Raw genomic sequence first — 23979 nt, 5'->3', positions numbered from 1 at the left:
CGAATAATGTGTGCTCATGCTTTGAAGAAGCAAAGTCTCAGCTGCAACCATTTATGTGAATGATGTTTAGATATATGAAAGTTACTGGCAATCAGAATCATTCTCTAGTTCAGGAACAGTTTGGGCAAGGGAGCAAGTGCTAACCTTTTAAAAGGTTATTTGAGGATCCCAGCATCATTTCCCCATGATTTCATTGGTAAATTCTATATAACGTGAGTTTTTAATGCTGTAAACCAGTGTATTTACAAATCACAAGTATTAACTCTAGATAAGTTAAATATAAAAGGTAAAAAACTCTTTGCAATTTAGGGAAAAATACCGCTATTACTCTTAGGTTGGGATGGGTACTTTTTTTTAAACAAGACAGTAAAAGTGTTATCAAAGAGAAGATGTATAAGTTGGCTTAAGTTGAAATAAGAACGTTTGTTCTTTATATGATAGAGTAGGAAGACAAGCCACAAATGTGGTGAAGATACAGATATAACTTATACAAAGGTATATCATATTATACATGTGATAGAGATATCTTTTAGATCTTTGTCATATTTATAGATAGATATCTTATAAAATATGTATGATATAGATATATTTTACAAAGGATCTGGGATGTATACAGAATTCCTGTAAATTAGTAAGAGGAGAGATAGCATAGTAAAAACTGGCAAAAGATATTAACAGGTATTTTTTTAGAAAATAATATACAAATGGAGAATAAACATAAAAAGATGCTCATATGCTCATTAGTCATTAAGAAAAACCAAACGAAGATCATGATGAGGTATTACTTTATGCCTACCAGACTGGCAAAAATGAACAGGACTGAGAACACTAAGTGTTAGTGAGAATGTGGACAATAGGGACTTTTTATACCTGCCGATAAGAATGCAAACTGATACCACCATTGTGGAAAACAGTCTGGCATTATCTTGTACATTTGAATATGACACATGGCTTATAATCCAGCATGTCCGCTCTTAGGTATATTTCCTGAAGAAACTTGCACACGAGTTATCAGGAGACACGTACAACAGTGATGATAGCAGCATTGCTCTTTAATAGCAAAATATTATAAACAACAAATGTTCATCGACAGCAAAATTTCAAAAACAAGCAAAACTAAGTATACTACTAGGCTGCCTACATATGAGATGAAAATATTTTCCAAAACAATTAAGAAAAAAAGAGAAGTCTTATTGAAGAATTCCAAATAATATGTATAGACCCCACACTCCAGGAGGTGGAGCATGCCCTTCCCCAGGTGAGTGTGGGCTAGACTTAGTGACTCAACTCCAAAGAATAAAGTATGAAGATGGAGAAACCTGGCAGACACTAGCTTAACTAAGAGCCCAGGGTTATCATCATAGTGCTGGCATGTGGATATCACAGACCTGGTGGTACGATGTACCATCAAAAGGGCCCTTCTCCTTAGTGGTATTCTTTCTGAGTACCCATAACCTAGTTGAATCTTGAGACATCAGACTAAACTAAATCAAACTAAACTAAGCAAAATTCTTGCCAATACTCATAACAATCAAGGTCGTGAAAAACCGTCACAGACCAGAGGAGGCTAAAGAGATCTGACAACTAAAGGTAATGTAGTATCCTGGGTTGGATTCTGAAACAGAAAAAGGACACTAATAAACTGATGAAATTTGAATGAAATCTGGAGTGAATAGTTTAAAAAGGAGCCCAGATAAAGGAGCATATATGTGGTGAAATTATTTTTGAGAAGAGTGCCAAGACTATTTAGTGGGGTAAGGACAGTATTTTCAACAAATGGTGTTGGGAAAATTGTATATACACATGCAAAATAATGAAGTTGGACCCCTGCCTTACATTGTACAAAATGAACTCAAAACAGATCAAAGACACAAACATAAGAGCTAAAATGATAAAACTCTTAGAAAGAAACACGGGGAAAGCTACATGATACTGGGTCTGGCAGTGATTCTTGGATATGACACCAAAAGCACAGGAGAGAAAAAAAAATTGGAGTTCATTAAAAAATGTTGGTACATCAGAGGACATGTTGAAAACACAACGTGTGAAATGGGGGAAAATATAAATCATATCTGAGAAGGGTTATTAATTCAGAGTATATAAAGAACTACAACTCAACAGCTAGAAAAACAATTTAAAAATTGGCAAATGATTTGAATAGACATTTCTCTAGAGAAGATATACAATGAACAATGAGTGCATGAAAAGATATTTTGCATCACTAATCATTGGAGAAATGCAAATCAAACTATGACTTCACAGCCAATAGAATGGCTACTTAAAAAAAAACCCCTGAAAATAACAAGTGTTGATGAGGATATGGAGAAATTGAAACCTTTGTGTACTATTGATGGGAATTTAAAATTGTGCAGATGGAATGGAAAATAGTATAGCAGCTCCTCAAAAAGTTAAAGGTAGAATTAGCATATGACCTAGCAGTTTCAGGTCTAGTATATATACAAAAGAATTGAAAGCAGGGTCTCAGAAATATTTATACACCCATGTTCATAACAGCATTATGCACAATTACTAAAACTTGGAAACAACTCGTGTTCATTGATGGACCAATGGATGAATAAAGGGAAGGCAATCCTGTCACATGTTACAACATGGATAAACCTTGAGGATATGCTAAGTGAAACAAGCCAGTTACAAAAGACAAATACTGTATGATTCCACTTGTATCAGGTATTTAAATATTCAAAACAAATTCTTAAGGACAGTAGAATGGTGGTTGCCAGGGCATGGAGGGGTGATGAGTTGTTTAGTGGGTACAGAGTTTCTGTTTTGAAAAAATGAATTCTGAAGGTTGGTCACACAGCAATGTGAATGTACTTAATATTACTGAACTGTGTATTTAAAAATGGCTAAAGTGATAAATTTTATGTGTGTTTTATCATAGTTAAAATTTTTTTTTAAGGTAAGAAAACATTCAGAACAGAGGTTACCTCTAGGTGGGGGGCAGTGGAACTGGATTGGAGAGGAGCACATAGGTTAAAGTTACGTACCGTTTCAAAACATTTTATACACTCGCGTTATTTTCATTTGCATGACTGCTACAAAAGCCCATCCTTGGCTGTGGTGATTACAGTTGTCTCCTTGATGTTTGTTCTTTTTTTTTTTTTTTTTGATGTTTGTTCTTAAATAGCTGAAACTGGTTATATTCTTCGTAAAGATCCCAACTTAAAGTGTCTTTTCATGTAAAACTTTAATTACACTCTCTGTTCCACCTGATAACCAATTGCAAGTGGAGCCTTTATTTGCTCTTATTTTCTTTCAGACTTTGGAAGTTTGGCTCTCCTACCCTTTCCCCACGGCTCTCCCCTACCCTCAGCTGTTTGCCTCCAGCAGTCTCTGCTTCCATCTTTCCTGAGAGAAGAATTCTAATTCTCTGCCTGGCTCCTCCCCGTGTCCTTTCTCAGTTTTGTATATTTCTTCAGGCCTCTCAAGTTTTGGTCTCTCTTGAGGAGTAAAAGGTGGTATCAGGGTCTCCTGGGCTTTCTCAGATTTTTAATGGGTGACTCAGAGGCTCTCTGCCTGTATCACAGTGGTTTTCTGGGGACTCTGAACCGGTATATTGTGCTGCTTCAAAGAAGAGCGATCATTGATTGAGAGGAAATGGGAGAATGTGGGGACTGGAGGACAAAAATAGTAGACAATACTATTCTGAAAATAGATTATTGTGAAAGACAAGAAACATTCAGACATGTTGGCAGTGTTTGTACTCAATGTCATACGCAACTCGAAGCCCTTTTCCCTTTCACACTTAAAGGAATGTCAGTGATGAATTGATTCCCAAAGCAGAACTCCAGATAGAAAGTTCAGAGCTTTCCCAGAAACACCTAATGTAGTCTATCCTTCTGTACAAACTTAAATTCCAGGATGTAAGTTTTTGTGTTTCCTTGCTTGTCAAGATTCTATTTTTTAAATATGCAAAATGGTCAGGAAAACTGTTTGAAAATCACCTTTTTCTAATATAAAAATACAAGCTCATTATAAAAAAAATTCAAACAATACAGAGTAGAAGAAGAAAATGAAGAATCAAGTAGAGATACCCATCCTTTATACTTTGGTATCTCTCCTTTTTAATGCATACATATTTATATGGACATATGGGATGTAATTGCCTAGTATAGTATTCTGGAACCCTTTTATATTACTTAGATGTGTAGCCTAAATATTGTTTCATTTTGGTAGGTGTAGCTGTGTGTCATCATTTTTAGTGACCACATAGCATTCCTTGGGATGGATATATCCTAATTGGTTTCACGACATGCCTCTTTTTTAAGGGTGTAAACATAGAGTACTCATCCTTTGCACATTTATCTGTCCACTTGTGTACTTATTTCTTTAAGCCTTCTTATTAGAAATACAATTGCTGCTAAATCTCGCCTTCTTGGATTTACCTCCTGAGCATTCTTTTTATTCCACTTTTTTTTAAAATGAAAGCCAAGTGAACAAAGGCTTAATGTCATTTCATTTATTCATTCTAAAGTGTGCTGTTAGCAGCAGAGCGTGCCTTTGAGTATGTGTAATCATTTGAGAAGGAAGACGAGAACACGTGTATCTTCAGAAGCATGCTCAGAAAAGGAACCTGCTGCTTCTATTCTATATTACTTGAATTTTAAAAATTATAAAAATTAAGACTGTAAATGTTAATAATGTAAAAATGGAATTGAGACATGATTCTGTTGTCAGGGAAACCAGCAAGGCAAAGCCCCCACTGATTCCAGTACTGCTGCCTCCTGTGGAGCAAGGCACAGAAATATTGCAGTTGTCCTGGTGAGTTGGTATCTTCTATTTAAAAGAATGATTGAATCCATTTAGAGAAGTATTTGGGCTGATTTATAAGCAGTTAAAATTTGCGCACAAATCATTAAGTGAAAGTACAGTGTATGTAAGAAAATATTTTCAATGGCATGTGGCTAGCATATCACTTTTTATTTCTAAAGAAAACATCTTCATTTCACTTTATAAAAATATTCATGAGTGAGTTCCATGGAGGTCCAGTGTTCAGGCCTCTACACTTTTACTGCCAAGGGTGCAGGTTCAATCCCTGATTAGGGTACTAAGATCCAGTAAGCTGCGTGGTGCAACCAAAAAAGAAAAAGAAAATCCATGAATTTTTAAATTAACAAACATTTATTAGATTTTTTTCATTTATTTGGTTTAAAAATTTTTCAGAGTCCTGCCATCATCCTCTTGAGGATTCCATAAATTAACTCAGCTAGATGTCTTGGTGTCCTCTAAAGGCTTTTCTTAAATATTTCTTCTCTATATCTAGTGTTAGCTTGATCCTGTCATTTTTAAAATGTCAGTGTTTGTCATCTTTTCTCCTTAATTCTTGGCAGTCTGTGTTACCTTTCTCTCTACTTTTAAATTTTATACCTCCTGCTTATGAATGTGCTTCTATAAATGACTTTTTATATATGTACATATGTCTATGAAACTTACATATTATACTAATGTGTTTTATTTTTTTTTTTTTCACTAATGTGTTTTATAAAGCTTAAAGAAAGAGAGACCTATTAACTTCCCTTTTGAAAAGAAACAAACCAAATTCTGTCCTTTGCCTCCAATGTTTGGAAGATCAGCGTTCCTTTCAATTAAGCCATCCTTTCTTTGTAACTATAGGGAGGGAAATAATTAGACAAGAAATCACTGAATAGTTCAAATAAAACCATTTTTATCAAATATGTAACATAAACTGTTGATTAGTTAAAAACCTGGTTGAGATAGTTTTGCTTGTAATTACTTTGAACTTTGGTGATCATTTTTACAGCAAAGGCAGGCTTATTCATTAGGTAGCTTCAGCTTGTTTTTCATGCTTTTCTTGCTTGGATAATTTAGGGGTGCGGACAGATGACTACAAGAGAAATGAATGTGACTAATGGGAAACAGAGGACTACCTTTCCCATGGGCTGAGCTCTGGGAGGGGGAAAGGGTTCAGGTCGTTGGCCAAGACCCATCCCTAGTTTCAAGGACACACCCTCGGCCTCCTTGAAGGAACACCATCTCTGTCTGTGGGTCACTCAAGAGTTTCTGTCTTGCCCACCAAGGAGCTCTCCCTGAAGCTTCTGCAGGCCCCCTCCCCTCTGCACTCCAGGCCCACCAACAGCAGTTCCTTCAAATCAATGGTTTTTCAGGATGATTAAAATTTTGATAGTGTGAAAAGGAATTTTCAGAGTGAACTGAGTCAAGGGTTGGTAGTGGTGACACCTCCTCCACCTTTCTGGGAAAGCAACAGGAAATGCTATCCACATCTGAGGCCTCTACCTTCTTCAGCCTATTTAGAAACATCCACTTGAAGAAGTCTGTTTTCCACCATTGGATTGGGACATGTATACGAAGAGGAGTTTTCCTTTTAAAGCTTTGCTGGAAAGCCCTTTATGCACTCAGCCTCACACTGGGCCTCACACTCAGCCTGCACACTGCCCCTAGAAACGCTTCATTTTCACCTGGCATCTTCACTTCTTCCTTTGCTGTGTTCTGATATGTAGGTTTCATTTGTGGCCTAGGAAGTGGTGAAGTGAAGTCACTCAGTCATGTCCAACTCTTTGCAGCCCCATGGATGTAGCCTACCAGCCTCCTCTGTTCATGGGATTTTCCAGGCAAAGGTACTGAAATGGGTTGCCATCTCCTTCTCCAGGGGATCCTCCTAACCCAGGGATCAAACCCAGGTCTCCCACATTGCGGGCAAATGCTTTACCATCTGAGCCACCAGGGAAGTCTGAAGGGGTGGAAAGACCCAACTGCAGAATGATTATTGCCATCTCTCCTTTGATGGATTGTATCCATTTCTACATTTTCACTTGCCTTCCTGCCTGGGCAGCAGAAATCCTAGGAACTTTGCTTCCAGCTGCAGTGACTCCCATGCGTACCTATCTTACTTTTCAAATGCCAACTGAAGGCAGACTTTCAGAGAGGGGAACAAGGGACAATCCAGAGTTACCAGGAGTCCAGGATACAATCAGGAGCCCGGGAACCTGAATCTGTCCTCTGCCTGGGCTGCTTTCTCTGCTGTTGGAGAGCTGGCCCTAAATCCCCAGTCTTCTCTTGGATTCTAGCTGTGCCTGTCTCCTCCAAAGGCTGTGGAACATCTACTTCTGACCTGATCTCAGGGGTCAAAGTGAAACTTGAAGCCAGCAACTCACCAAGGAGTTGGTGGATCTGGGGGGTTGGCTGCCGGAGAAGCGTTTGCGTAAAGCCTCTTGAACCTGCAGGAGAGGTGAATGCTGTTATGCACGGCCTTCCAGTGCAAGTCAGGCATGGGGAGACGAGTAGACTCACCTTCTTGTCCATGAGGCAACCAAACAATAAGATGAAGACACCCTGAAAAGAGGGATGTGGGGATCCGTTAGTCAAGGAGAAAGGAATCAACTGAAATCAACTCATTGCCTTTCAACCTCTGTCCTTTTGCCTAATTCCCATCCTGAGGCTTCCCATCTCAGTTCTGAGCATTAACATCACGATGCCTAGGATCCATTTCAGATGCTTTTCTTACTGTTACGAGGAAGATGAATATCAAAAGATAGGGTACGGGCAATTCCCTGACTTCAATAGCAATTCCAGATATTTTACAGATAAGAGAACCAAAGCTCAAAGAGGTCTGTCCAAAGTTACCTAGCAGTCCGTGGAAGAACTGGGATACACACTTAAGCCTTTTAAAATGCCTGCGCCTGTGTTTTCCTGCTGCACTATGATACCTCCTTGAGAAGGGACTGGCAGTGACCTAGGGCTATCTAACAGGGCAAAGAGCACGGCTGCCACCGTGTCACCCACCTGGGAGGCGTTGAGAACCGTGAAGAGGTAGTGAGGGACTAAGGAGACTTCCTGCAGCAGAGTGGCCAGCCCCAGCCCCCAGGTGAGGCCGAAGATAGGTGTAAGAACGAGCAGAGCTTTGATCACCCCCAGGAGGGCTTGGCGCTTCTCCACCTGGGGTCCCTCTGACAGTGAGGGTCTCAGCATCTTCAGCACAGCCATGGTGAGTACCAGCCCATTCACACCCACGATGGCCAGCACTGGACCCACGAAGGTGTAGAGTGCTCCTCCCTTTTTGTCCAGCCAGCATGCCCCCTCCCTAAGGTATTGCCCTCGGGGTAAGTAGAGGCCTAGGGTGATACCTGCTAAACCCATCGGGCACAGGTAGCCGAGGAGCACCATCAGGGAGAGTACTCGGAGCTTGGACAGCTGATGGAAGACAAAGAGAAGCTGGTGGGCCAACAACAGGGCCTGAGCCAGCATCCAGAAGAAGGTGGCCAGGTAGAGAAAGTGACAGAGGAAGGCGGCAGCCAGGCAGAGCGGGCTGCGGGGCCCCGGAGGGAGGAGTGGAGCTCCTAGGAAGCAGGTGTTTGCGGCCAGCAGGCAGAGGACCATGTTGAGCAGGGCCGAGTGGCGTAAGTAGGCGACCTTGTTCCGCACCACAAACCTCCACACCAGCCTGTACACGCCCAGGCACATGAGCAAGGCTAGAATGGAGGCTCCCAGCCCCACCTGACTCAGCAGCTCCAGGGTGGGGTGGTTTGGAACCGTGTGTCCCGACATGAGGATGGAGAAGGCAGTGAGGTGCCGACAGATACACTGAGTGGTGGGGCTGGCACTGGCTGCCTGCACCTGGCACCCTGCATCAGACCAGCCTCCCTTACCCTGGAAGAGATCGTGGTCCCAGAAGACACAGTGGGGACTGCCATCTGTGTCCCCAAAGTCCATGGTGACCTCTACCTGCTTGAAGACCTGGCCACCTGCCATGATGGAGATGGCGAGGACCAGACCAGGAGTGGCATAGAGGGAGCCCCCCAGCCCTTGCCTGTAGTTTGAGGGCAGAAGGTGGTCCAGTTTCTGTAGCACCAGGCTAGTAATACTGACGTTGGTTCCGTTATGGCGCAGGGGCGCCAGTGAGTGCCTGGGAATCCATGCCCGCAGTGGGGGCTGAGTAGGGAAGGAGGCTCTGTAGTTAGCTGGAAATGTGGGCTTGAGGAGCTGGCTCTGCAGCTGCACGTTGGGCAAGACGAAGGAGAAGGGCTGGTCCTGTGGGCACAGGCTGCATGCCAGGGTCTCCACCGCCAGCAGGAGACTGGAGCTCACCGAGGGCATCTGCCTCTGGGCTGGGGTCCACAGAGAGCTGGAGTTCATGCCAAGGACCTTGTCTGTGGTTTTCAGGACAGCCTGCGGCACCCAATAGAAAGACGAGGCCTGGCTGCCAGAGCCCACGGCATTGAGCTGGGGTGCTGGGAACCACAGACCTCAAACCTATCCTCCCAAGTCCAGCTCAGGACCCAAGGATGGGGAGAAAGAGGGAGAGGAAGATGGGCCTGTGAAGAGAGACTTTCTAAATGGGAAGGGTGGGGGGTTGTTCAGCCAACTGCTGGGGTGCCTTCAACATGTGGCTCCTGAGGAACACCCCACCCCTCTGTATGACAACCCTCCTCCCCCTTCCATCCCTTGGGGCCTCTAATGTCCTAAAGGAGCCCCTCCAGGTCTGTAAAGCTAGGAATGGTGCCCAGTGGTAGAGGGAACACGCTCTGAAGTAGAGGACCACCTGCATGTCTATAGCCACAAGTGACGCACATTCCAGACATGAAGGGTGTGCAGGGTCATTGTCCCTGATTATTCCTTTGGCTGCAGCTTAGGGGTCACCACCTGGTGCCTATGCTGAGAGCTGGTTTAGGTGGGTCCCACAAAGCCAAGTGCGTTTGAGTATCTTCATGCAGGTACCTTGTGTGTGGGCCTGGGGGGATTCAGATCAAGTCCACATGTCTGCACACACATGAACACCTCTGAACTCCTGTCTCCACACCCCTTCCTGTTTTCCCCAGCCTCCCATGTGTTCCCAGCATCAGGCCTTCTCCACGCTCCACGGCCTTGGCGTATGCAGGAGGAGAAAGGGACCAGGAGAGCAGACACTTGGACTCTAGAAAGGTCTGCCATCTGACAGCCCATGGCGATGTCAGAGGGACAGAAATGCCTGGGGGAAGAGCCTCCTGCCCCTACTACCCAGCTGGCCCCTGCCGTGACTCAGAGATCTCACCTCCAGGGCGCTGCAGCTGAGTTGTGTTCCGGTGTCTGCCACCACCTTGGCCAGGACTGTCATGGTTCCCACCAGGGCCAGTAAGTCAGAGGGGGAGGTCACTGCCACTACCTGCTCCTGCAGCTGAGCCAAGATCTGTGACACCTCTTCCTCAGGCCAGCCCTGGCCTGCCTGCAGCAGCTTGAGACAGATAAGACAGCAGGAGAGAGGTAGGTGAGCCCTCAAGAAGGAGGGGCCACTTCCTTCCCGGCCCAGCACCTCCTTTCTTTCTCCCCGCACCCCATCCCAGGGGAGCAGGAAGCAGAGATGGGAACGAGCCACGTGGGAGGAATTCACACAAGGTCTGTGGAGCAGATACCTGAGGGCATGAAGGTTTGGGACTACAGCAACCCTGGGCAGTAGGGTCTCAGCACCTACTTCCTGGCTCTGCTAGGGCTCCGGTTCAGAGAAGCTGAATAACCTTACTGCTGGGCCTCGGGGGGGAAGGACTCGAAAGCTGGGTCCTGAGTGAGGAAGGGATCGATCGTGGAGGATGGGGCATGTGGGCAGCAGGGTCAGAAGCTTTACCTGGGCTCTGAGGAGCAGAGCCAGGAGCCCCATGTCTGTGCAGCTGCTGTGGATGGGTCCCCAGACCCCATCAGGCCCACAGGGCCTCTTCACCGTGCCCGTCCTGTTCCCGGGACACTGGGCCTGTGCCACATGGCCAGCCTTGGTGACGTTCCAGGCCACAGTTGAAGAGTCCTCAGGGCAGGTGGTGTCTCCATCTGAAATGACATCAGGGAGGGCTTAGCAGCACATTCAAGCCTGAGCCTTTCCTGGAGCAGAAACCCTGCAGGCTGTGGAGTCTGGTTGTGTTGCCCAGCTTGGGGAGACACCCAGGGGGAGCTGCCAGGGTGGGCAGTGAGAGGACAGCCGGCCAGATCCCAGGCCCCACGTACCCTGGATGATGGTGACAGAGACGGCGACCCTGAGAGGGCTCAGACCTGGGCTCTGCAGCTCACACGTGTATGTGGTGTTGGCTACAGGGCAGTGCTCAACAGCCAGCATGAAGCACTGGGAGTCCGTCGTGTTGAATACGGAGGCTGAAGGGGACATGAGAAGGGAATGGTCTCCGGGCCAGGGACACACCTAGACCCCTCGGGGTCTTTCTAGCAATTTCAGAAGCAGATGAAATAGTGGAGAAAAGCTGAGTGGTATGTGGGCAGCAGACTACTGCAGGCTGAGCTGATATTTGGGGCTGGGAGACCCTGGTGTGTGTGTCGGGGGTGTCTTACAAGCTCCAGGCCCTGAAGCCGCAGTGGACTCCTTTGTAAAATGGGACCATCATCAGAGGAAGCTTGCACAGTAGCATTGGGTGGGTTCCAGGAGATTGTGTGGATGAAAGCATGATGTGAAAATTGTTTACACACAGGTGGTTATTGTTGAATAGAACCGGGGTCAAAACAGTATTGGATTTGAACCCGGAACTTCCAAGTTGAACGGCAGCCTGTTTCCTGGGAGCTGGAGCCCCAGCTGCCTGGAGGCAACTAGCTTCCCCTTCTCCCTGGACCCCCGAGACAGTCGGCCCCGTTCCATACCTTGGCCACCCTCTCTGGGGCTCCAGGAAGCCGTGTAGCCCAGATGTGCGCTGGGGATGCAGCAGCTCAGCTGGAAGCCGGGGGAGGTGGCACAGGAGACGGAGAGCTGGTCTGGGAGCCCAGTCACATCTGTTGCCTGCAGGGGCACCCTCACCACCTGGTGCAGCTCCCACCTGAATCCCTGGGCCTCGAAGCGGCATATGTACTCACCTGCAGACACACGCCTGCTGCACCTCCCAGCGGCTCAGCCCCCACCTGTACTGCAGGGCCCCTCCTGCCTCCCCAGCCACACCCTAGGTCTGCCCTCTCCATCAAGCCTGAGCTAAACCCCAGTAGGAAAGATCCCTGTGCCCTCAAGGACAGCGAGGAGGAAGAGGAGATCCTGATGCTTTGTCATGAGCCTGTCGCTGTGCATCCTAAGATGAACCTCCTTGTCTCCAGGAGATGCTCTTCCCGCACCACCCGCTGCCATCTCGGCATTATGAAGAAAAGCCCACATCTGTCCTCAGTTGAAATTGAGATCACACTTTCAGCATTTTCTCATCAAAATTCTTCACATCCATGGGCCTCTTAGCCTTCATTTCCCCAGAATGTATAAACAGAAGGAAAATGAAGAGGAGGAAAGACAAGAAGGAAGGAGAAGAGAGGGAGGAGGAGGAGCCAGAGGGGAGCAGAGGAAGAGGAGAGAAGAAAGAAGGGGAGGAGCAAGAAGGCAGGAGAGGAGGAGGGAGCGACAGGCGGGCTACCTGCCCATCTATGGGAGATGTTGACGATGCTGAGGACAGTCCGGCCCCGGCTGGAGGTCAAGGACACACAGGTCCCTGCCCGCAGGAGGACGGGGCTGGGGCTTCCTGTGGGCCACAGGAACCAGTTCAGGTTGGTGGTCTCCCGGTTCGTGAGGAGGGTCAGGTTCAGGGTGTCGCCAGGCATCTGCAGCCGGGAGTCAAGGCTCAAGGTCGCGGGGACTGCAGGAGGCAGGAGACAGGACCCCCGGAGCAGGAAGTTGTGGCCCTGGAGCCTCGCCCTCCTCCCCCATCTTCCGAAGCCCATCTCTCCTCACTCCTTCCCCACCCAACACTAATTGTCCTGTTTTGTCCCTGGAGGAGTGTGGCTACTGCAGTCCAGCCTGGGAGACCCTATCTGTCAGTAGGAACCACACAGGGAAGCTTTTTGACCCAGGACTTCCCCCTCCACCAGAAAGGAAACTTTCCTTGTCCACCTGTCTTCAGAGCCCTGTTGGGTTAGTCTCACTATTCCTGTCCCAAGCGCGGGGCCTGTGATCTGCTGTGATACCTGGCATTTTCTCTCACCCAGAGGAGCCGCTGGGCTTGGACCAGCTGGCAAAGATTACAGTCATCAGAGAGGAAAAAACAGAGAGGGTTTTGTTCACTCGGGGCTATTGGTTTCCAAGTTCCCAACCTTCCTCACCAGGTGGCAACAGCTGGCAGTACCCGGCTTCAGTAGGGCTCAGGACAAGACAGCCACACGGCTGGTGCTTAATGGGGGTGTGACAGGGCTGGTGATGGTTGCAGATGCTGGCGTTCCACTGGTACCCAGAGAGGCAAGCACAGTAGCTGCACCCATCATGGGTAACATTGCACTCTGAGACAGAAGGAAGGGAAATGAGAAGTGTCTGGGTGTCTGGGGAAGCCCAATGCCTGCTGTCTGCGAGGCCCTAGGGCTGGGTTTCTGGAACAATCCCAAAGTCACTGCCTTCCCAGTCAGGGTTCAAAGCAGCAGAGCGTGCTGGGCAAAGGCATCTGAGGTGGGAGCAGAGAAGCCCTGGCTCAGCATCATCTGCCCCTTGGGCCTCTGCCAAAGTTTAGAAGATGGGGACATGGAGCAGGAAGGGAAGGTCTCTCGGATGGGAGGTGGGGAAGAAGCTGGGCACGGAGACCCTCCAAGAAATAGGGAGGGGCTCCCCGCAGTAACTCAGACCAGGGTGCTGTGGGAGGGCTGGGCTCCTTGCACCCTGAGCTCCCCCTCCCACCTGAGCAGCTAAGAGCCATTGAAAGACTGGGGGTCAGGAGAGGTTCTTCCCCACCTGTTGTGAGGTTGAGGCCAGCGAGAGTCACTGGGGCTGAGGAAACCGAGGCAGCTGGGACAGTCAGGGGCTGGGAGAGTGCCGCCGGCCAGGGCGCATCAGAGAAGTCCAGCTGTACGTAGACAGAGACCAGGACCAGTTCTGCTGGAGAGGGGAGAGCTGGAGGGAAAGGAGCGGCTGCTGAGGGCCCGACACTAGCTGTCCCTTCCAGGAACCTGAAGACGTCCCACCTTCCTCCTCCCGTAGCCCATGCAGACAGGTCCATGCAGACAGGACCCAGGAAGGTGGTCTCTGCTCACCCATCACACACGCCGCTTCATGTCGCCCTCCCAACAACCCCCCTTACACAGGTGAGACTCTCCAGGAGGAAAAGGGTTTTGTCAAGACCTCACAGCTAGAGAGCTGCCGTCAGGCCTGTGACCAGTGCCAGACCCGGTCTCTCTCTGACCCGCACTGCCCTCCGCCTTGGCGATACCTCTCCCAGAACTTTCTGCCTCGTTCCCTGCTCCCCAGCCTCCCATTCATCCACTCACCACCTGCTCCACTTTCGGGGTCCAGCTGTGGCCCTGATCCCCCTTGAGCCTGACTCTGTCCCTGGAACAGAGCACAGGGAGACTCTGAGGGGAGCTGAACCCTGCCTTTCTCCGGGGACACCTTGTTCTCTAAGCTGCTGGGGGGGCAGCAGCCTGGCTAATCTGCTATGATGTGGTCTCTTGGAAGCTCCTCTTGTTGACTGGAATCAAGCGGGCAGAGCAGGAGGGGAAAGCCAGCTGCTGGTAGGAGGTGCCTGACTGCAGCCCCAGGGATCCCTCCCAGGCCGGCAAGGCCCACCTGAACCCAGGAACTTGGCACACCCTGGAGAGTCAACAAGCTTTGCTTAATTCCTTCCTGAATGCACCCATCCCTGGCTCTGTGTGTGTGTGTGTGCGCGCGCCAAGTCCCTCCACTACTTTTTGCGACCCCATGGACTGTAGCCCTCCAGGCTCCTCTGTCCATGGGGATTCTCCAGGCAAGAATACTGGAGTGGGTTGCTGTGCCCTCCTCCAGAGGATCTTCCCGACCCAGGGATCGAACCCATGTCTCCTATGTCTCCTGCTTTGGCAGGAGGGTTCTTTACCACTAGTGCCACCTGGGAAGCCCTTCCCTGGGCCTCTAGGCTGATTGAAATGACTGGGTCTGGAGCTCCAGTGAGGTGGGCTGGGTAGAGCTGCCTGGAGCCCAGAAAGAAAGTGAAAGTCTTTCAGTTGTGTCTGACTTTGCGGCCCCAAGGGCTAAACAGTCCACGGAATTCTCCAGGCCAGAATACTAGAGTGGGCAGCCTTTCCCTTCTCCAGGGGATCTTCCCAACCCAGGGATTTAACCCAGGTCTGCTGCATTGCAGGCGGATTCTCTATCAGCTGAGCCACCAGGGAAGCCCAAGAATATTGGAGTGGAGTGGGCAGCCTATTCCTTCTCCAGAGGATCTTCTGTACCCAGGAATCGAACTGGGGTCTCCTGCATTGCAGGCTGATTCTTTACCAACTGACCTATCAGGGAAGCTTGGGGATTATTCCCTCCATAGCAATTGCCATGAGGGTGAGCAGAAGCAATACCTAGGTCTCTGGTGTATGTACATATTTCCTCACCCACACCTCCCTCTCTCAAAATTGCATGTGTGTGAGGAGGTCAGTCTAAAAACAGATATGCTCTAGATGAGTATGTGGCTAGAGATAGATAGATATACACCTGGGAGAACACACAACTCATAAAAGTGCCAGACTAGATACTGCTGACTTTCCTCAGATTCTCTCCTCCTCTATGCCAGTGGTTCCCAAATTTGGCAAGTTTTTATTTTCATTTTTAAGTGGCAAGCTTGACTGGAAGAGCCTTTACCTAAAGTGCAGCAGGCATCACTGGTGTTCACAGGAATTCAAATAAAGAAACAAAAGCTATCCTCACACTCTGAAAAATCAGGCCAAACTCTCTCATGAAAAACCATCCTCTTTAAAAAAATATGTTACAGGGGCTTCCCTGGTGGTTCAGTAGTTAAGATTCTGTGCTCCCAGTTCTGGGAACCTGGGTTCGATCCCTGGTCAGGGAACTTGATCCCACATGCCGCAACTAAGACCTGGCTCAGGCAAATAAATAAATATATATATAAAAAATAAAAGCATGACTTCCTCTCCCTCCAGCACTCCCCCATCCACCCATCCATTCATCCTACACCGTGCTGCCTCTTACACCCAGAGGCCCCTACCATCACCTCTTCAGACTTTGTCATGGTCCTCACCCAGGCTTACTCACAGGCTGGGATGCTCGGGCAGCTGGTGACTCCACCAGAGGGAGAGTCATGGCCAGGAGTAGCACAGGAGCAGCTGAGCAGACCATGGCTCAGTGAAGCTGTCCTCAAGAGCCCACCTGCTGCTGCATGATGCAAATGTCCTGAGAGGAGAGCTGGCAGGGCTGTGCACAGATGGAATGAGAGGGAAGAGAGGGAGGGAGCCAGGCTGAGTTTACAGAGGAGGTGTTACAGCCCATGCTACAGTCAAATGGGCAGCCAGGTCACTGTGGGGCCCCCTGGAGCTCACAGGCTCCAGTGAGAGTGGTCTGCCCAGGTTCCCTGCTGGAGTCTGGGCCCAGGACTCAGTGAGCAGGAGAGAAGCTGGGGGCTCTAGGTCACAACACCAGCCATGTGTCCATCAGCCAGGTTTCATCACATCTCCAACAGTCCAGAAAATATGGATTTTTCTGCAGCTCCCAGGAAGCTGGGTCATTGATCAAAAAGGCAAGATTAGAAAAGACAAACATCAGAGCTGATGGCTATGCTGAAATAATTTGTAGATAGACTGGACTCTTAAATGTAACAAAGAATCTGGGAAAATACCCAGAGAAATTATCAAGGAGTTTCATAAAATAATTTCGTAGTGAGGAAGGCTTTTCTAAGTATGACATAAAACCCAGAAGACAGAGAGGAAATAATAAATTAGAAAGTATACAAAGTTTTAAATTTGGAATGAAAAGACTGTTGGGATAAAAAGGCAAAAGACAACATGTTTGTAAGACTATGATTGTAAGGCTAATCTTTTAAAATGTTATCTATTTACTTATTTATTTTTGGCTGCACTAGGTCTTCATTGTTGCAAGCAGGCTTTCTGATAGTTGCAGCAAGTAGGGACTACTCTTCATTGTGGTGCACTGGCTTAGTTGCCCCCTCCCCCACAACATGTGGAATCTTTTCAGACCAGGGATCAAACCCATGTCCCCTGCGTTGGCAGGAGGATTCTTAACCACTGGACCACCAGGGAAGATCAAGAGCTAATCTTAACATAAACATTTTTTATCTTACACATCAGTAAGTAAATGGGCAAAAAAATAAAAGAAATATCAATAGTCTGATAAACATATAAAACACCCAACTTAAGATATAAGACATGCAAATTGAAATAGAATATTCTTTTTCTCCCACTAATTATCAAAAGCTGAGATATTGGTTATCTTAAGTGTTAACAAAAGTGTACTTGTACAAAAACATGTGTATGAGGATGGAGATCAAACCAGTCAATCCTAAAGGAAATCAATCCTGAATATTCATTGGAAGGATTGATGCTGAAGCTGAAGCTCCAATACTTTGGACACCTGATACAAAGAGCTGACTCATTAGAAAAGACCCTGATGCTGAGAAAGATTGAGGGCAGGAAGAAAAGGGGATGACAGAGGATGAGATGGTTAAATGGCATCATTGACTCAGTGGACATGAGTTTGAGGAAACTCTAGGAGATGGTGAGGGACAGGGAGGTCTGGCGCACTGCAGTCCATGGGTTCGCAAAGAATTGGACATGACTTAGCAACTGAACAACAAGGAAGTTCAAGGTAGAGCTCTTTGTGATAGTAAATGAATTAAACAACCCAAATGCCCAAAAGGGATAGGGTAGGTAAGTTATGGCATTTCCAAATAGAACATTGTTATGGGGGAAAAGTAAAGTAGCTCTATTTGAAATGAACCATGATATATATGGTGAAATTTAAACTGTATATTATGCTCTCCTTCAGGTAAAAAAAGGAATCCATATTAGATACTTATGCATTTTATACTTGGAATATTTCTGGAAGAATACATTAGAAAGTTAGCAATAACTGTTGCCTCTTGAAAATGAGATTAGGAGTCTGAATTGTTCTCTGTGCTGTTTGATACACATATTTTCTAACTTTAGGCATGTTCTTTTTTAATTATAGAAAAAGAAAGAGCTGAGACTTCCCAGTGATTACGACTCTATGCTTCCATTGCTGGGGGTGCAGGTTTGATACTTGGTTGGGGAACTAAGATCTCATATACTGTGCAGTGTGGCCAAAAAAGAAAAGAAAGAACTGATTTACACACACACACACACACACACACACACACACACACACGCATAGCACCTAGGGTGGAAATCTAGCCTCAATACATTTCTACTTTCTCCACCACCCCATGTTAGAATCATTGCTGAAAAAACAGCAAACACATAGAGCAAAATACATTCATGGGAGCAAAGACTTCGTAAATAGCTGATTTCAGAAAACATGAAAATGAAGAAGAATCAGATCTGAGAACCAGAGAGACAAGACACAGGTACTTGGGGTGGGACACTGTTAACATGTTGGCAAGTGTCTCCTGCAGCTGCAGGTGGTCTCAGATGGACACCAACAGCATCTACTATTGTTGCCAAAGGGGGGTCAGTCAGAGAACTGAGTGGACCTGGCCAGCGCTCACCAGGGGCTCTCAAGGACAGGGATGACAGAAGAGAGGGGTGGAATTGAGACGCGTGCAGGTGAGCTGCTTCCTTGCTGGGTGGACAATGAGCAGCGGAAGTTTCCAGTTAGGAGAGGCAAGGACAGACCACTTGGAGAGATGTTCTATCTAGAAGCAGAAACACCAAAGGAACAAGTGACTCAGAGAACATTAGGAAGTCAATGGAGGGGACTTTCCTGGTGGTCTAGTGGCTAAGACTCCAGGCACCCAATGCAGGGGGCCCGGGTTCCATCGCTGGTCAGGGAATTATGATCCCACAGGCTACAACTAAGCCCAAGCCCTAACTAAAGAAGCCTGTGTGCCGCAAAAAGACCCAGCATGTGCCAAAATAAATGATAACAGTAATAATTTTTTTTAAAAGAAAGTCAACAGAGGTGGAGCTGGAGAGACCCCTAAGAATTCAACCCCAAAAACAGAATTTTTCCTAATTGGTAGTCAATTCATCTTAATCCCTTTGAGTTCAAATGAGAAGTGAGTATAACAAGGGGAATAACATATTCCTGGGTCCATGAAAGTTGAGGTGTCCAAAGTGTATAAAACTACGGGTAGAACTAAGGAAGTGAGATTATTGCCATAATTATGGGTCTATGAATGTGTTCCGTACAAATGGTATAACTCCCATTTAATGAAACAAGCTATATTTTCAATGTCATAGGAGTACATAAAATTTAAAAGAATTCTGTTGTGAATTCATTCATTCATATATCCATTAAATGAAACTTATTAAGCACTGGTGTCTGATGCTATGCTAGGTCCTAGACATTTGGTGGTGTTGTGGACTAAATGTGTCTTGGTGCATTTACCAAAATAAGGGCTGGGCACAAAGACTGTGACAATTATTATGGAATATAGTATTTTTTTTTTTTTTGGTTGCTACCAAGGCTTGGCCAGTATCAGGGCATGTCAGAGGATGGTGTGCAGAGAGGAGGGGAAAATGCACAGCTGTTTACCCAGTTGGAAACCTTGATGCAGCACAGTTTCAGTAATAGCTAATTAGCTAATTCTTGACTGAGACAGAAAGTTCCAATACAGAAAAAACATGTTTAAAATTGCTTGACACCATATAATGTATGATCTATTAAATATATGACAATAAAAAGTATTTTAACAAAAAGGTAGGTGCTGTATATGTCTTCAGAAAAACTAAGGATATTTCTGACATCAAAAAAATTTAAGGGGTGTGTGTGTGTGTGAATAAACATACTAGGACATTGGACATTGGACATACTAGGACTAGGACATTGGAATGAAACAGAATTTTTTCTTTTAAAGGCAAAAAAAAAAGGCAAAAAAATTTCAAATCCTCTAAGGTAGGAGCCTATGGATTAAAAAAAATTATTTATTTATTTATTATTTTTGGCTTCTATGGGTCTTTGCTGTGGTGCATGGGCTTTTGTCACTGCACGTGGGCTTTCTCTAGTTGCAGTGAGCAGGCTTTTGAGGCTATAGAGGTGGCTTCTCTTGTTGCAGAGCATGGGCTCTATCTAGAGCATGTGGACTCAGTAGTTGTGGCTCACAGACTTAGTTGCTTGGCAACATGTGGGATCTTAGTTCCCAGACCAGGGGTCGAACCTGCCCCTGCATTGGCAGGCGGATTCTTAACCACTGGACCACCAGGGAAGTCCTGGAGCCTGTTGATTTTAATGTACAATTCAGGCTACCAAAATGTTAATAAGTTTAAGTATCTATTAAGCACACACCCTATCTATTTAGATTCATCTATGAAAATCACTGTATAACATGGAGATATAGATGACCTTCCTAAGCATGAAATGAAATCCTAAAGCCACATAGGACAGGATGACCAATTTGAATATGAAAAATATGAGATGGTTTATACAAATCACAGAAGGCTACAAGATGGTAATATTACTCCATGAAAGAAGAACACTTTTCTCTGAGTGAACAACTACATGCTAAGGTTTGCAAAAAGGTAGTGAATGGAAAAGCAGACATAGGAGTCAGATAGCCGGAGATCAAAATTAGCTTTATTACTGGAAAAGCTGAATGAGAGAGAGATGGTGATTTGGATATGAGCCAGAAGCACTTCCCAGACATTCTCCTCAAACTGAATCTACTTATTCAGTTGTTGGCATAGCCAGACATCTCTAGGTCTCCCTTGTGGAGATGGGGGAGCTGAGAGTGGGTCTGGAGGACTGGCCACTTCAGAAGAGGGAGGTCTCAGAGCTTATTCTCCACTTCTTACCCATCAGATAGGTCACTGTTCGCTTGGGGAAATGGGAGAGGAAAGAGAGACTATATCCTTATGGGGAATGGAAGTTCCCTCCCTTCTGTGGAAATGTGAGAAGAAAGGAATAGCATTCTGCACCAATACCATGCAGTACTGATTATAACAAGACTGATTTCAATATTTTAGTCAGAGAAACTCAGGTCATTTAACTCATGTCAAAATATACACATAAGAGGATTTTATACAGTCAACAAACCTAGAAAATATTTTTGAATACATTTGTTAGAAGCCCTAGAGAAATGTGTGCCAAGAACAAAAATCAGCAGGTACTCTGAGCGAAAACCTATTGTTTCTGCTTTATTCTACATATTTTCTGAACCAATTTGTAGAAAGTGTCCTCCACCATTATTCACAGGTTTGATACAGAAGTGGTCATTTTATACAAGGTCACGCTGCCCCCTGCCAACAGCAGAGTCCTTGTTATACATCTAACGCCAACTTCTCCTTTCTAGTGTAACTGGATTTGGGACCTTAGGGAGAGCCTGAGGTTCCAACCTGCATTGGAAGTGGGAGTCTTAACCACTGGACTCCCAGAGACGTTCCCCTCAAGACATTTTTATAATAGTGACTTTTTTCTAATAATTCCAACATCTGTGTCATTTCATCATTGATGTCTATTGCCTTTTCCCACGCGAATTGAGATTTACTGACTCTTCATATGCCATGTAAGCTTGGATTGTATCCTTGACATTTGAATATTATAAGACTCTGGATCTTATTTAAATCCTATGGAAAATACTGATATTTTTATTTTAGCAAGCAACTGACCTAGTTTGGTTCAGGTCACACAAGTTCTGACCCATCTACTGTGAATTGTATTTTCAACATCAGTTCTCTTTTCAAAGTCTTTGTGATACTATTCAGATCTACTGCATATATATGCCACCCAGTGGCCAGTCTGGGACCTGGGTGAAGGTCTATGTCTTAGTGCAATTCTCAAAGTCTGTGGTATGCTCTTTAGGGTCAAGTATATGCATGTACAACTGGGAGAAACTTCCAGGACTTCATAAAACTCTAGGAGTCATCTTCCTGAATTTCTTTTCTCTCAAGTTACTCCAGTTCCCTTGAGATAATACTCTTGTCAAAGTAGCATGAACATAGCACACTTATATCTACCTTTATTACATGTGTTTTAAAATACTTCTTTAAATGAATTAGAGAATGGCAACCACATCCATTCCTTCAAAACACTGTTCTCTTTAATAGCCTGAGCTTAGCATGTATAAACATTATTATTAATTTTAAAAAGCACTTTAAGTGCATGACAGAAAAGTTTAAGAATATTCTCAAGTATTCTTTAAAACACTCAAGTGTTCTAAGAAAAACTTCTTAGAACATTCAAGTTTTCTTAGAACACTCAAGTTATTCCCTTTTATTAAGAAAATATTCTTTACACGGTAGTTTACAGGATAAAATCCAGCTTCCTCAAGTCTAATTGGTTTAATGAGATAGGTGGAGGCCATTTCATGGGTCACAATTGCCAACGGGAAGTGAAATGACCACACAATAAAAGTGAGGCTAGGTACCACTCCCTCTCCTCATATTTGGGTAGAATGAGTTTGGGCCTTTAATCTCAGAGCTCAAGAATAAATCCTACCAAATAGGAGATTGTATTCAATTAAGAGCCTACTGTATTTCAACAACACAATATCTACATTACAAATGTGATAGAGAATTCCCTGGCAGTAGAATGGTTAGCGCTCTGCACTTCACTACCGTGGGCCCAGATTTGATGTATGTGTGCATATATATGTATATATATGAAAGTAAACAAATGAACAACATAAGAAAATTAAGGTGGTTTTGACTTTGGATTATCAGAGCAATGTCGGCTTGTTGAAAAAAACCTAAAACAATTGAGAAATGTGTAATTTAGAAACCGAAAGTACTTATGACTCTCTTTCTGGTCATAAAATAAACCACACTATATATCTTGCTTTTGAGTTGTTTACTAGAAAAGTGTTAGTTTTACTGGGAAAAAAAAAAAATCCAGTAATTCTTTTAAATGAAAAGACCTCAACTTTTCATATTGCTCTTTCACACACATACACAAAAAAATATGCAGAGAAGCTTTTTTTACTTGAATGTGATTGTAGTTTTTTTCTTCAGAGTCTGTGAATTCAAACAAAATTTTAGACAGGAAGTTTATTAAAGAGTGGTCCAATAAGTAAAAACAACCTAACATCCATCAGCAGTAGAATGGATAAACAAACTGTAGACAGCTTTACTTCCATACTTTAAAACTACACAGAAATTCAAATGAATGAACTAGACTTATATATATAAATACAGATCAACCTCAAAACAATATTGAGCATAAAAAATATTGTAAGAGATTAGGAACTGTATACTGTGCTGTGCTGAGTCTCTCAGTTGTGTCTGACTCTTTGCGACCGGCCAGGCTCCTCTGTCCATGGGGATTCTCCAGGCAAGAATACTGGAGTGGGTTGCCATGCCCTCTTTCAGGGGATCTTCCCAATCCAGGGATCAAACCCAGGTCTCCTGCATTGCAGGTTGATTCTTTACCATCTAAGACACCAGGGAAGCCCAAAAAGTGGGATCCTATTTAAGTACACACACACAAGCCCCAAATAATACTGTATTGAATCTAGACATAAACCTATGTAATAAAAGTGTAAAGTAGGAATAGGAATAATAAACAACAGCTGCAAGATAGTGGCTAATTCTGGGAACAAGTGGGAAAGAGATGGTATAGAGCTGGAGCTTTAGCTGAATCATAGAAAAAGAACGACTCAGACTTCCCTGGTGGTGCAGTGTTAAAGAATCCACCTGCTGAGGCAGGAGACATGGGTTCGATCCCTGGGTCCAGGAAGATTCCACGTGCCACAGAGCAACTAACCCTGTGCCCCACAACTCCTGAGTCCACGCTCTAGAGCTGATGAGCCGTGACTGAGCCTGTGCAGCAACTACTGAGGCCTGGGTGACTACAGTCTGTGCTCCGCAACAAGAGAAGCCACCACAATGAGAAGCCCGCCACAACTACAGAAAGTCTGCATGAAGCAACGAAGGTTCAATGCAGCCAAAATAAATAAATAAATAAAATTATTAAGAAAAAAAAGCTCCGAAGAACACATGGCAAAATACTAACACCTGTTAATTCCTGGTGGTGGGTATTTGGGTATCAAGTATATTCCTTTCTATGTGTGATAGTTAAGCTCGGTAATGATGCTGGTGATGCTGGACAGAGGGATGGGGAACCTTTCCTGGTCTTGGCTTTGACTGTTAAATATACAGATATCTTCTTTTTTTCTTTCAGTTTGAATCATTTTAATATTTAAAGACAAAAAGTGA

The 23979-nt window shown here is 45.3% G+C and overlaps 1 protein-coding gene across 1 annotated transcript; it reads right to left on the bottom strand.

Moving 5' to 3' along the window:
* Positions 1 to 6384: 6384 nt before the first annotated feature.
* Positions 6385 to 16015, bottom strand: ADGRF3 (adhesion G protein-coupled receptor F3). The gene is made up of 13 exons (XM_043469152.1): positions 15932 to 16015; positions 14182 to 14242; positions 13649 to 13789; positions 13026 to 13206; positions 12351 to 12595; positions 11605 to 11814; positions 10966 to 11109; positions 10595 to 10791; positions 10028 to 10207; positions 7783 to 9165; positions 7291 to 7332; positions 7155 to 7217; positions 6385 to 6514 (listed from the first exon to the last, which is right to left on the bottom strand). Exons 1-13 carry the CDS (start codon positions 16013 to 16015, stop codon positions 6455 to 6457), a joined length of 2991 nt encoding a protein of 996 aa, XP_043325087.1. The 3' UTR covers positions 6385 to 6454.
* Between the last annotated feature and the right edge of the window lie 7964 nt (positions 16016 to 23979).

Source organism: Cervus canadensis, chromosome 5 (genome assembly GCF_019320065.1).
Source record: "Cervus canadensis isolate Bull #8, Minnesota chromosome 5, ASM1932006v1, whole genome shotgun sequence".
NCBI classification, from domain to species: Eukaryota; Metazoa; Chordata; class Mammalia; order Artiodactyla; family Cervidae; genus Cervus; species Cervus canadensis.
This window is presented reverse-complemented; position numbering and strand designations above follow the sequence as displayed.

What these genes read in the sequence shown, in the direction of transcription:
- ADGRF3 (XM_043469152.1), bottom strand. Translation starts at nt 16,015, where the DNA reads ATGGTCTGCTCAGCTGCTCCTGTGCTACTCCTGGCCATGACTCTCCCT. An exon ending in CATCTCCCATAGATGGGCAG is followed by an intron (nt 11,815 to 12,350) that starts GTAGCCCGCCTG and finishes GTGTGTCTGCAG; the next exon opens with GTGAGTACATATGCCGCTTC. An exon ending in GTTGCCTCATGGACAAGAAG is followed by an intron (nt 7,218 to 7,290) that starts GTGAGTCTACTC and finishes CCTCTCCTGCAG; the next exon opens with GTTCAAGAGGCTTTACGCAA.